Here is a 14,779-nt window from a genome sequence, read left to right on the forward strand (position 1 = left end):
GAAGCAACCAAGACAAGTCTCAACTGAAAACAAGTGAGGCTACCACAAGAGGAAAATTCTCTTCGACTGTACAGTACCTTTGGTTAGAAGAAATGGTTCCAGCTGGCTTCTGTTCCTGTGCAGCTCTGCAGATCCTGGTTCCTGGACCTCAGTCGTGGGGACAAGAGGGAGGACGTCTGGAGGACTCCTGCACTGCAACGGGACGATCAGCGACAGAAAAGGACCAACTTCTATTCAGTGGCACTTTGCAGTTTCAGGTCCTCGCGTCTCAGCAAATGGCACCACCGCAGCTTCTTGGCTGTCGATATGGGCTTTCCTTGCATCTGGGGTCCAGCACTCTGTTGAGGTGGCTCAGGCTCGCTCAGTCCTGCTTGCTGAGAGTCTGGAGGATCTTCCTGGAGCTCTTGGTCAACTTAAAAGCAACGCACACAATCTGGTGTTCCTCCCACTGTCTCTTCGGTTCCAGCAGCAGTAGCAGCAGTGGAAATGCAACCAGCTTCCAGAGGATGTCCAGACGGGCTTACTTTGGAGTCGAATGGTCCCACCAACTCAGGGGAGAAGTCGTCCTTGCAGGGCTTCTGTAGTCGAGGCCAATTCGGAGCTTCAGCACAGCAGCAGGGCTTCACAGGGAAAACCTTCCAAGTTCTTCTTCGGATTCCTTCGTCCAGTAGTCGACTGTGCCTTCCAAGCCAAAAAGCCTTGCATTTTATGCAGGTTTCTTCCATTCATTCCAGCCTAGCTGCCAGTCAAACAGCAGTGTGGCAGTCCTTGCCGGATAGCCAGCTGGCCAATCACCTTTGGGTGCATTCCTGTAACCAAGGGGATTAAGCACATGGAGTTTCGGGCACCTACCTCACTTCCTGCCCCTGCCAGACATACTGGAGCCAGAGGCAGGCTTCACTTGTGAATCCCGCCAAAAGACAAATGAACAAAGGGACCAAACCCGGTTTGGCGAGCAGAGTAAATCTCAAGAAGGACATTTCCACAAAGAAATGGCGAAAAAAGATCGGCTATTTTGACAAAAATGGCACCCTTGGGTGCTTTACTGTGGCTGCGAACGCACCCCTCGGTAAAAGCACACCACAGTAGTTAAAAGTAAACCACTGCCACCAGCCATTCATCGAGGAAAGGGTAAAACAAAAATGTTACATGAGAAACTAGACAAATGGGATACGAAGTAACCCCTCCAGCACCGCACCGTATTGTCTAGAAAGTTACAAATGTAAGTAAAGTCAATCTCACTTTACTGTTCTTGGAAACACTAGTTATCCAAGAGAAAGGTGTCTAAACCTTTGGGAAATCTGAAAGAATTCCCTGTGTCACTGCACTGAAGGTGCTTTGTGTCACAATGTAAAAGATGATGCCTATAGAGTTAGTCATACTCCACAACCAAAAGAATCACAGAAAAATACATGTGTGCGAAAAAGGGTCTCGCTCTCTCCAGATAAAAAATGAAAGACCTCAAAATCCAGCAAATGTGCTGTGGGTCTCTACGGTAGAGGGGACTTAGCACATGTCTGAGAATTCTCCCTAACAAGAAACATAAATTATACATTTCAAAGTTCTTATACAAGCCCCCATTCACACAGGCTAATCATCATCCTACACCCCTTTAGGTGGTCAAGTTTCATTCTGTTTAAAGGTTTTTCCTCAAGTCTTACCTTCTGTAACACAGGTGCAGAAACAGCACTGGAAACGCCGCCCTCCCTCGATGAACTGCATAAAAGGGCACATATAGGCCTTGCATCTATTGCACCGTACAGGCCCGTTTTCTCCATGGTCTACCAAATAAGGGGGAGTCTTTGGGAGGAAATAAATGCGTTAATATAAATTGTCAACATATTACATTTTTCCACAAGAGAGAGACTGGACAGATCTCCACATGAGCACTTAACAGTAGACATTACATAAATACAAATTCACTTTGGGATATCACAAAAGGAATGCTACTTAGCTATAGTAAGAGGTTTGTGCTTGATATAGATGTACATGCTATGCATGCATTTCAAATTAGTAATGTTGCTTGCTCCTTTGGGTGGAGGAAGGGGTCGTAAAAAGATTCTTAAGAACAGTATGACAAATTAATGAATTGGGTCTTGTCTGTACAATTCAGGTTACAGCTCCCTGTGTCCCCTTTCAGTTGATAAGGAAGACGGAATTTCCATTTAGGAAATCTAGGGCCACATTTTGGGGCCCCTTTAAACTTTTTGCTTATGTTCCTCCTCTTATTTTTGGATCACTGAATTATCTTTGGTGATCAGATGGACTTCTAATGAAGTACCCTTGCAATTGCATCAATTGTTCACTAATTTTTAGGAAAGCTGTAGAGGTCACAGGGGTTCTTACTGGGTACCATGTTTGAGCCCTCAAGTGATCACATTTCCCTACATTGGTTTAAGGGAAGGCTGGCAGAAGCTGTAATTTAGGTTTCACTTTATAAAAAGTGAAAACTGGAAGACCCGAGCAATTATACCTGTTGCTCTCACTGGTAGGATGTAAGATTTACTTACTCGTAAAACAGCTTCAGAAGTTGCATGTGATTTTAACGAATCACAAAACAAATGAATGTTTAACAAACTAAAAATATATTACAAAAGTAACAACTTTTTTCATTGTTTTTGGGGGGGCGCCCCCCGAAACGCCTCTTTTTTGTATTCATACTTTTGACCCACCCTCCCTCCCTACACTGTACAGTCTAGTATAGTGAGCTGGGTGTTGCAGGGGACACCCTGCAGCACTCCTGAGAAAAAAAAATAATTAAAAAAAATGTGGGCTGCGGGGGTGTCCCCCGCAACACCCCGCTCACTATACTGCCACATCGGTTTGTACTGGTTTATGGATCTACGTGATTTTTCCGTCACGGAAAAATCAGCGACGGAAACGTTTGCATGAGAAATGTACGCACCACAAAATGTGTGTACATTTCCCATGCAAACATAATTTTAAAAAACCCACACCCCGAACACCCCCACGCACACCCTACTTACTGTGTAAAACACTGTGTCCCTGCAGCGCCAGTTCCCTTTCACTTCCATTATTGGGAACCGGCGCCGCAGAGTCTTTTTTTTTGGCCAGCTGTAGGGGTCCCCCCCCCGCGACACCCTGCTCACTATACTGTGCAGTACAGTTAGCAGGGAGTTGCGGGGGACAACCCTGCAGCCCCCTTTTTTTTGTTCGGGTGTGCTGCAGGGGTGTCCCCTGCAACCCCCACTCACCATACTGTATAGTATGGTGAACGGGATGTTGCGGGGGACACCCCTGCAGTCTTTAAAAAAATAAAAAAATGGATGCCAAAGGTTCGAACTTTTGGTGTTCGAACCTTTGGTAGCATGCATTTATGACCTTTTTGTACAGGTCGGACTGTTTTTTTGCAGTCATTTCTTACTATTCCCCGGTTTATACCAGTATATACCCCTGGGCTATTTCCATCACATCCTCCTGGGGTGGTCTGGGATAAATGGCAGCCCTAAGGGCCAACCCGATTAGATAGCCACCTGGCCACTTTGTCCCTAGCCCCCTCTTGTGATTGGTGTGGTGACTTTGGACAGCATCTCCGAGTTGTTGTATTCAAGGGTTAACCCTGTACATAATCTCAGGCCTGTTGAATTGTCGGAAGAAGCCGGTTTAGTTATCTGCTGGAGGATTTCCTGCCATTGCTAGAATTGTAGATCATCATTTGGCCATACTGGCTGAATTTACTGGTGTGGCTCCAATGTGACTTTTCTGCTTCTGGACATCCATTCTGGGTCCTCTGTGTCCTACTGCCTGCTGACCCCATATGTGTGCTGGGTCAGGCATTTCATGTTTGGATCGTCTCAAAGATGTTTTACTGGCGTTTACCACCAGAGCCTCCTGCCTTGGTGCTGGTCACTGCTGTCGCCTGGTGTTTAGATGCATTTCCAAACTCTTTCAGCCAAACCAATCAAGGTAACATGGAGAGTGGTCAAGGGGTAGTCTAAGGAGAGGCGAGTGGGGTCAGGGGTACACAATGAGTCCACACAGTGAGCAATCAAGGATTATACTTGGACAGTAAGTACAGAAATACAGTATTAATTATTGCCCAAAGAACATGATAAAAACGAACCAGAACTGGTAATATCACACAATACGGTTTATAGTCAAAATGTCGAAAAAAAAAATCGAATAGCAAAAAATTCGAAAAAAATGTCGAATTCAAAAATGTCTAAATTACATACATATAATAGAAAAGTCATTAATTTGAAAATAAAATGTCGAAAAAAAAATCGAAAAACCAATGTTAAAATAACAATGTAAAATGTCACAAATAGTAATGTTTTTTATGGGGGGGTCCCACCAAGCCCCCATCCTAAACCCCTACCCCAACCCCCCCCCTCCTCCCATTCTCCTCCACCCCTCATGGATATACCTTTAATTATTTAAAAAAAATGTTTAATTAAATATTTATTGCACTACCTTTTCATCAAATGTTTATAGTAGATAAAAAAAATGTCATTTAAAAAAAAAAGTTTCTATAGCTATAACTAACTATATACCAATTCTACTCTTTAATACCATATTGATATATTATAACACTTTCCTTATATTAACATTAATTCGGAAAAAAAAAAAAAATCGATATTTTTGTTTTTCGACATTATTTTCGAATAAATATTTTCGGCATTTTGACTTTCGAAAATATTGCATTCGAAAATATGACTGGACACCACACAATACTAATGGTATAAAACATATACAGTCACAGTTAATCAGTGCAGAATAATTAATTCACCCCCACAATAATTGAAAGGGAAAGTAATTAGTTATAGCATCAATAGTCCACAAGAATAGTAACCCTAACTCGAGAGCACATCCTGTTAAAAACACTCCCCATAAGTCACAAATGCCTCTCCAATAGTGCACCTGGATACCTCTCCTGAAAATTCTCCAAACCACAACGGTCCACTCATGCGCACCTCCTTGTGACCCCATGATTTGGATTACAAAGAGCAGGAGGCTGCAGCTTCCCAGTAGTGGCGGTGAAGCGCTGGAATGCACTTTCGCTCGGTCTCAGAGCAGAACCCGCATTCTGCACATTTCGCAAAAGTCTCAAAACATTACCCTTTTCACAAGACTTTTAAACGCCTTCAATCCGCTTGCATGCCTGAATACTCAACAGTACAATCTAATTAAGTCCCTCGCTACCCTTGCTTTTTGTATGTTCAATTGTCACGCCTGTAACCACTGTAACTAGCGCCTGGATGCCTTTCGGCTTAGTGTGCTTTAAAAATGCCAAATAAATAAACTTGCAAGTCCAACCCTAAGTTGAATGATGCCTTGCGCTCAAAAGTTCAAAGTTTCCAATAGTTTTAAGAGTTGGGAAAAAATTAGGGAAAGGGTCCTGTGGATATGAAGATTATTCCAAAAGGTTTTCCAAAGTGTTTACCCGTGACCGGAATGCTTTTCTAGCTTTTTGGGGGCTTTTGCAAATAGTGTTGGCACAGCCAAAGTATGGTAAAACAAATCAAAGTTCTTCACATCCTTCTAAAGTGTGGAGAGAAGGGCACCAGTAAGTATTGTTACTACTCGCCACCCGCACTCCAACTTTTCACCAGACTTGGCAGGTTTGATGGGGGTTTGCTGGAGTTAGGTTTTTCCCCACTGTTGGTTCCAGTTGAAGATGTCCAGGAGCTGCAGGGCAAGAGAAGTTCAGGTCGGGTCCAAGAGCAGAAAACAACCCTTTCCAGTGGGCAAAGTTAACGGGCACCGATGTAAGACTCTTCTGGACACTACCAGATGCAGGAAGCCCGGCTCCAGCGATGGTCACTGATGCATGGCGACAGTCGAAAAAAGCCTTGTATCTAAGATCTGTTGATGTCAGAATGCAGAAATTCCACAGGAAGGCTACTTGCAGGACAAGCTGAAGACCAATGCAGTTCTGAGTCAAATCGCGGAACAGCGATGATTCTACTGTGGCAGCCCAAACTGGAGATGGTCAGTCCACTGGATGACCCAGAGACACTTCCGAAGACTCCAAATTGCAGCGCCAAGAGAAGACGTTGAGACTGGTTGTTTCCACCCATCCAAAGGGTCAAAGCACCAGCGAGGGTCTTCTGAAATCACTAGCCAGACAGGGCTCCACATGAACAGCAGTAATATATGGTCGCCAGGCCTCTTCAGGATCGGTCCACGGGTCTTCCTTCATCTTCACAGCTACACAGGATACTTGGTTCCTCATCAGATCTCACAGGAACAGCTGCAGGACTCCTCTTATCCTAAAGTTCAGGTGAGCACAGAAACTCAGCCCAACCAATAGAAGATCTGACACGGACTGTGACACACACCCCCACACACCTCTCCCCTAGCGCCCATCCCCCCCCCCCCCCGTCACCCCCACCGTGCGAGACTACACCAGCCTTGTCCTCTTGGCAATATGTAACCCAACCTTTGGTATAGGCTTGTACTACACAAGTTGGTAGAGTGACTGAGCAGCCAGGCTTATCTCAAGAGGGGTCAATGTGAGCTGTAGGGTTGCAACAGAGATTCACAGTGACAGATATTCAAATAACACTTATACTCCAGGTTCCTTAATAAAATAATTATTGATCAATTTCACAGTCAGTTTTAAAATAAGCCTTCTATAGAAGGGAGCAATATGCAACACTTCAATACACTTCGACAATACAATCCTTCAGTGAATAGATTCCCTTTTGGGATGGCACACAGACAATTCCTACACCCTCCGGTGACTTCAATTGCTAGGAACCTGTGGACATTAATATAGCACTTTTCACACTTAAAAGGTAATACTGAAGTTGTGGCAAAAAGGAAAAAGGTTAGGGAAGGAAACAATGATTAACAAGTTTCTCAAAAAGGTAAGCACTTTTAAAATCCCCCAATGCAATATTGGTTAACCCTTTCCCAGCCATACAAGCAAGGTATATATGACTTTTTGAGGGATAGTTAAACACAGAGTCAGAGGGTAAGAAGAGTCTTCAGGGCACCAGGACAGCCAATGTCACTTGAGCAAAGTCTTCTTGAAGAACGTCAAAAGTCTTGCACAATGTTTAAGGGAGTTTTGTTGTAAAATGAAATCACTGTTGGGCCACAAGCTGGGAGGCTTGTGAAGAAGCAAAGATGCAAGCAACTCTGCAAAGGGAAGCAAATGTAAGTCTTCAGTGAGAGCAAGCAAGCAACACACAACAAGAGGCAAGTACCCCTAGTTTCACAGTACCTTGAGTCTGAAGAAAAGGTTCCAGCTGGTTCCTGTTGTAGTCCTGCAGATCCTCTTGTTCCTGGGCCTCAGTCGTGGGGTGTTAAGCAGCGTTTGTATGTAGTACCCTCTGGGAACACTACAAAAAACTCCGACTACAGGTATAGGAAACCCAACCTTTGGTATAAGCTTGTACTACACAGTTTTGGTAGTGTGTTGAGCAGCCAGGCTTATCTCAAGAGGGGTCAATGTGAGCTATAGAGGACTTCCACTGAGATTCACAGTCACCAGTATTCTAACAAACTCTTACACAAAAGGTTTCTTGAATAAACAATTATTAATTTATCAGTCAGTTAGAAAAAGCCTTCTTCAGAAGGGAGCAATATAACAGTAACACCCAAATACACTTCATGAAATACACACTCTTATTATCTCTAAACCAGTAGATACCCTTTAGGGATGGCCCACAGACAATACCTACACCCTCAGGTGACTTCAATTGCTAGGGTGCTGGGGACATTAATATATCACTGTTGCATTTAGAATCATATAGTATCATATAGTAATAAGTCAAAGGAAAAGGTTATTTAGAACATACAAGAGACCACAAATATTCTTAAGCAGGCAAGTACTTTCAGGTCCCCCAATAAGAGTCATTCAGTGAAAAGAGGCTAAGCCAAAGTCAATAGGCAAAAGTCTATATGAGCTGAAGCTTTTCTTTGCAAGTAAGTAGAAAGTCACACGGGAAGTACGCGAAGTACGACTGTTGACTGTTGGAACGTTGGCACACTGCGAGCCGCGAAGGAGAACTCGCTGCTTGACCGAGGAGCGGACGTATATGCAAGCAACACGGAAGTTGCCTGTCCCCTACGTGCCTCAAAATGCTCTGATTGGTTTTTGGCATCCCAAGCCCGCCCTGACCCCGCCCACCCTCTCAATTGAAAAACGCGTGTGTAGCGCACTCGCGCGCGCACACGGGAAGTATGCGAAGTACGACTGTTGACTGTTGGAACGTTGGCACACTGCGAGCCGTGAAGGAGAACTCGCTGCTTGACCGAGGAGCGGACGTATATGCAAGCAACACGGAAGCTGCCTGTCCCCTACGTGCCTCAAAGTATTAACTTTAAATGAACTTCCATCTGTCAGTTTAACAAAGTTAAAAGCTTTAGTGTGGTCCTTAAGGTCCATTCTCTGTACCTCCCTCTACAGATGCTCTGATTGGTTTTTGGCATCCCAAGCCCGCCCTGACCGCGCCCACCCTCTCAATTGAAAAACGTGTGTGTAGCGCACTCGCGCGCGCACACGGGAAGTACGCGAAGTACGACTGTTGACTGTTTGCTGCTTTGTGCAGTGGGCAGACAGGTTGTAAACACATGAGATTTTCCATTAGATGATACAACTTTCATGTGGCTCTTAAAGAATGTGGGATTTGTGATTCCAGATTAACTGGATATATTGTACGGAGTGACCTATTGTGTAAGGTAAGCAATTGCAAGGTGCGTGAGATTGTAATCTCTGTGCGTGGTTAAGAGGTGGGAGGTGATTTACTCATTGAAACTGTGCAGAAATGAAAAGAAGGTTCATCGGTGGTAAAGAAGATATGGCAATGTTAACGAATACTATTAAGACTAGGCGTATGAGCATGGCTCATGCAATTGCTCTAGCGCTTCCCGTTTCTTCGGATTCGGATTTAATTGAATGCGCTCAAAATGAATCCGCCAAATTAAGTACTGAAAGGCAGGATGTGGTTAGCCAGGACTCCTCGCAGTCTCTATTCAATGTGGAGCCGAGACTGAGAGGAGATGTTAGGATTGCTACCTGCGGCACTGAGTTGATGGAGTCACCACAAGGGCGGACCGTGGAGTCCTTCTTAGATACACCCCCCATATTTGCTTCCGAGGAATTGAATTTGTTGGGTTTATCGGTATATCCTGGTTCATCTACGCAATGCCCCAATTCTATGAGCAGCATGGGTGAGACTGCAGTAGCAAGGAATGAGTGCAGGGGGATTGATGGCCCGCAACCGATAGAAGGAAATGACGGGATTCAGGGTGAAATACTAAGAGAAGTAAAGTTGCAGACTTTTATATTGAAAGAAATTCTGCTTGCCTTGACTGCTTTCCCAGATATGCTAGCTGGAATTATGGCAAAGACAAATGCATCGAAAAGCAATGGCTTAACTGATAAACAGCGATCCTAAATAATGGTGCCCAGGCTTTGAGTGATGTTCAACTGTGTGGTCCCAAGAATGTGATTGAGGAGAAAGACCTGAGTGTCTTTGAAGTGGCTAATACTGTGATGAACATCAAGGGGGCGGATGATTTAATAATTCCAATAGTTGAGAATGAGCCTATAAAGGTTGCGGATATATTCAACATTAAGTTATCTAAAAAAAAAATGAAGAAAAATAGGCAAAAACAAGCGCGTGCTCAAAAAGCCTTTAATGTATCTTCACTAAAGTTCTTGAGAGAAACTAATATTTGTGACTCCGATATGACTATACTGAAGCAAGGAGTGACTGCACAGGCAAAGACCGTATCACTGGGTGGTTCGAATGGAGACGGGGTGCTTAATGAAGGGATTAGGACAGTAGTCCCTTCACTGAGTCCTCGTGCAAATAATATAGAGGAGATTCTTGGGAAGAATACGACTGAAAAAGGGGTAGGTGATGAACACAATGTGATGGGTGGTCTTGGTAGGGGGTCTACCAATAACACAAAAGCATCTGAATATTCTGACACAGTAAACAAATTATCAGACGCTATGAAAAATAAAATAGTTACTGATAGAATTGACACTAACCTAAGGAATTTGGAAATGGGTATGCTTGATATTTTTGATCTATTCAAGAATCCTGACGCGCAGATGCGTATAAAGATACCCGCAAGAGACATAAATGCCCCTCCTAAATCCAATCTGGATGTGGAGAACATGACTAAACTGAAAGCCAGAGTTAATGAGCAAAAGTGCACAACCGACGGCGAACAGGAAATCGCTGACTATAAGGCGAGTATTTCGAACTGCACTGAAGATACATCGCTACCTCAAGTAAGGGAAAATAGACAGTCCGCCATCTAACAATCATGACCTAGAGGGCAGAAATCAGCCTTTGACTGATGCGCATGTAAGATTTAATAAAGGAAATCTTGGCAAATAGATCCGATAAGTTAATGACCACAGAAAAATTACTTATAGGCAATAATCCTCCTATTGACAGCAGAAATCATGATACAAGAAAAGTTGATGGAGGAAATTTAAAGGATGAAGTGAGCGCTCCGGGGTGTACTAATAGTAAACTTAGAGGTATGGTGAGAGATCGGGAAGTTTTACAAGACCTCGTGTACCCACAGAGAGTGCAAGATCTAGATTACGATAACTATGTAAAAGGGAAAAGCCAGATTAGTAATCACAACGTTAAAATGCGAAGGCCTGATCAGCCTGCAGAAGCAAGTTTGATCCTATATTATGTGTTTAATGACGGCCACTCTCCCATCCTTAATAGATCATATGTCTTGAGTCTGTTTCGAGACATCCCAGAGTTAGCTCTTGTATCATCATGTGACATCCAACTGGTTGATTCTATCGACCCGAATGGGATGGACTTCGTACGTTTAGTAATTGCTTCATCAATGGTGCAGGCTCTGATTCTCAAGGAAGCTGGAGCGCTGCAGAAGAGGGGCTTTGATACGTACGAATATGTGGACCACAGTGACTATTTACCAGAGAAAAACGAGGACCAAAGATCTGGAAATTATAGTACAAGAGAGACTGAAAACGAGACGAATCAAGCTGGCGCTGGCCAGTTATCTATAAGTGATATGAATGAATGGAGAGCTATGGCGATTTCACTTAAGGAGACTCTGGAACAATTAAAAGGGATGGGGAAATCCAGTTAGTAATGACAACTTATTTAAACTGGTGTCCTGGAATTCCAGAGGACATATGCATTTGGTACAAAATAAAATAGTATGTAAGACTTTAGAGAAATTTGACTTTGTCTTACTACAGGAAACATGGGCTTGTGCTCCTCTGCTATGGGATGGTTTTGTTATGCTTTGCATGTTTGGCCGAAAAGGCAATAAAGGCCGGCCCAAGGGAGGTTTGGCAATTGCATACAGAAATAACCATGAAATATCAATGATTAGAGAGATACATATACACACGTCTTGCCTAGCAGCTATCTTTAGAATTGCATCAAAGAAGGGTATTATCCAGCTCATGATGATTAACATCTATTGGAATGATGCTGAAAATGACGATACTATACTTGAAAAATTGCTGCAGGATTTGAATACACTAATAGAGGAGTGGATAATTTCTACCCCAAATGGCTTAATGATCATAGCAGGTGATATGAATGCGGAACAATCAAGCAGTGAGAAAGCCTGGAATTTAAGTGGAGAGGGGCTTAATAACACGGAAAAAAATAATAAACAGCATAGAGGGGCTCTATGGTGTAACTTTGCTTACTCTTGGGGCTTGACTCAGTTGTATAATGAGAGACCGACCTGGAATGCCCGGGGGGCTTCCTCTATCATTGATTACATCTTTGCGAGTGAAAATCTAATTGGTAATATGCCAAATATGCTTGTGGAAGTTAACTCTGAAAGTGATCATGCCATGTTATCAATGAATCTGAATATAAAGAAACAAAGTAATACTAGCAATGCATATTGTCCTCAAATAACTGTAAATGTTAGGGGCTCCAGAATAAAGTGGAACTGGAAAAAAACAGTGAAATTTAATAATCTAATGCAACTTGATTTTGAGAATTGTGCATTGGAGGCTAAAAAGACTCAGTATTCGGTCGACAAATTTGGTGAGTTTCTGGGGTCAATGATGACCAAGTTTGAGCACTCTACATTGGTGGGGATTTCAAAGAAAAAAACTCACAGGCATACCTTCGATCTTGATATGAAATTACAAAGAGCAATGTTGAATAAGGACCTCCGAGTACTAAAAAAACAAAAATATAAGTTGCCTTCAGATGTGTTTGCTGAGAAATGTAGATTGAGGCGACAAGCATATAAGAACTGGAGGATTCATCACCAGGCCTGTGTATTACAGAGGGATGGTGAAAAAATGCTTAAAGCAATGAAAGAAACCAACTCGAGAAATTATTGGGCTCTGATCAACAGTACTGAGCTTACTCAAACCCAACTGAACACTAATCCCATTAGTGAGATGGTGTGGTGCGAATATTTTGAGAAATTATATGCGCGCTCTAGTAATGAGGATCACAAAATGGTTCAATTGAATCATAAGTGGAACCTTGATGTATCCATCATAAAAGTGTTATCTGTAATAAAAAGAATGAAAGCCTCCGGCACTCCGGGACCCAATAACTTGTCGATGGTATTGCTAAAGCAAAATGACTCTCTCTGGGCACATATATTGCATATGATCTTTAATGATGTAATTGTGACTCAAACCATGCCTGACTCATGGAAATTATCATATGTAATATTAATTTTCAAAAAAGGCAACCGTCAGAGTCCGAATAACTATAGACCGATTTCTCTGATAAATATTGAAACTAAGATATTCTCCGTCATAATTTTAGATAATTTGTTAAGTTGGATGGAGGATAAGGATATTCTTGACATCCTGCAGATCGGATTTCGTAAAGGCATAGGAACTGATGCTGGGAGCTTAGTACTCACTATCTTGCAGAATCAATCTTCAAGAATGGCGAATGCACCAATTTACGCTGCATCTATGGACCTCTCTGCCGCCTTTGATATGGTGGATAGGCCTCTCTTATAGCAGAGACTTTTAAACCTGAAAATGGAGAGGGGACTACTCTCCATGATCATCCATCTGTATACAAATACAGTTTTAAGGGTACGACTCAATAACGAGGGTCTGATGTCAAGGGAAATTTGTGCAATGAATGGCTTAAAACAAGGTTGCGCCTTGGCTGCAATTTTATTCAACTTATATGTTTCAGGAGCTAAGGATAGACTGGATCCATCAGGTTTAATAGCCCCTAAGGTAGGGGGATTCACGATCAAATGGGTGTCGTACGCAGATGACTTCATGCTTTTTGACAGAACAAAGATTGGCCTGCAACGGCTTATTAATGCGTTTGTGGGCTTTGTTGGTGATATGAAATTAAAAATCAATCCGAAGAAAACTGTAATAATTAATTTGGGAAACAGCAATAAGAAATGTTTAAATCCGGTATGGTTTGTAGAAGGTACAGCAATTCGCCTACAGAAAGCATTTAAGTATTTGGGTTATGCCTTTGCAAGTAACTTGACAAATAGTTTTGTGAAAAAATGTCTTGAAGTCAAAGTGAATGATGCGGCAAAGCAAATGAGTCATAGAAAGTAATATGGGAAATTTTCAATGGGAGCAAGTAGGGACTTTTACTTGATGAAAGTGATCCCAAGGCTGGCATATGGACTAGAGTTCTATCCTGAGAAAGAAAGATTATACTTAAAATCTATGGAATCAAAAATTTGGAAAAAATTACTCTTCTTTTTACCGAAAAGTATACCGATCGAATTAATAAGATACTAGTTTGGATTCAATTCTTTAAAATGCTCGATGGATTGTAAAAAAGCAATGCTCTATAGAAAGTGTTTACTTGCTAAGCATAACTCTTTGTATCAGGTCTGTGGAAACGATACTGGGAAATATATGTCTAATTTAAAAGAAGAGGTTGAAAACATAAGTAATATCGGCGTTTCAATGAAATGTTTGTTGGAGAGACCTGCTAAAACTAGAGCTCTGATTAAAGCATTCGACTGGGTTGCTAACAATTCTGTGATAATGAACTCAAAATTGTATGCTCAAGTTCTATCGTTCTGGAAATGGTTCCCTGAACCTGAACAATACCTGGTAAAATGTCCCTCCAGGAAACTGCGGCATAGCATTATGAGATTCAGATTTAATGTAATGAATACAAATGAAATAGCTGCTGTAAGGAAATTGATTCCTGAAAATATGAAAATATGTCGGTTTTGCTCGAATGAGGATTTTCCCGAAACACTGGGACATTTGTTATTAGGTTGCCCTATGCTTAAGAGAGAAAGATTTGCCTACTTTGCGGATTGTGTATTTGATACCTCTTGTGTAGTTAGAGAGCATTTATGGTTTGAAATGCTGCATGGTTGTAACATCTCGTTGAAAATAAGGGTGATAGCCTTCCTAGCAAATGTCTGCAAAGTCGTATAACAATAGCAATGAAAAGGTAACTAAGTAAAGAGTATATAGACATGTTTATTGTAGTTGAAGGAAAAGGTAAATTAGTGCTAGATAGGGAAACTGAATCAATCTTACCTGAAGATAATTGAACTGAAGAATTGATAGTAAATATTTACGAAAAGAATGGCTCAATTGTGTGATATATATTTTAATTGGTTTTATATATATGAAATGAAAACGGATTTACGAGTTATACTAAAGAGAAAACAAAATGAATGTCTATTTTTTATACAAAATGATGTTTTTAGAGGTTTGTGTTAATGAATTTTCTATTTTTTGTGTGGTAAACGAGAATTGTTTTTATAATGATTTTTTTTGATACTGTAAATTCGTAAATCTTCTACATGTCTATGCAAAATGATGTTTTACTATTTGTGTTAAATGATAAGTGTTTCT

General features: G+C 41.8%; 1 protein-coding gene across 3 annotated transcripts in view; it reads right to left on the reverse strand.

The window, feature by feature from the left end:
• The window catches only part of SEC24C (SEC24 homolog C, COPII coat complex component), a 1,750,167-nt gene that overhangs the window by 1,020,481 nt on the left and 714,907 nt on the right, over nucleotides 1-14,779 (reverse strand). For all 3 annotated transcript variants that reach the window (XM_069610689.1, XM_069610688.1, XM_069610687.1), the window contains one exon: nucleotides 1,662-1,800. In XM_069610689.1, the coding sequence (XP_069466790.1) occupies nucleotides 1,662-1,800 (139 nt within the window). The remainder of the gene's footprint in view (nucleotides 1-1,661; nucleotides 1,801-14,779) is intronic.

The sequence above is a fragment of the Ambystoma mexicanum genome, chromosome 8 (genome assembly GCF_040938575.1).
Source record: "Ambystoma mexicanum isolate Mex_15411 chromosome 8, UKY_AmexF1_1, whole genome shotgun sequence".
Classification (NCBI taxonomy): Eukaryota; Metazoa; Chordata; class Amphibia; order Caudata; family Ambystomatidae; genus Ambystoma; species Ambystoma mexicanum.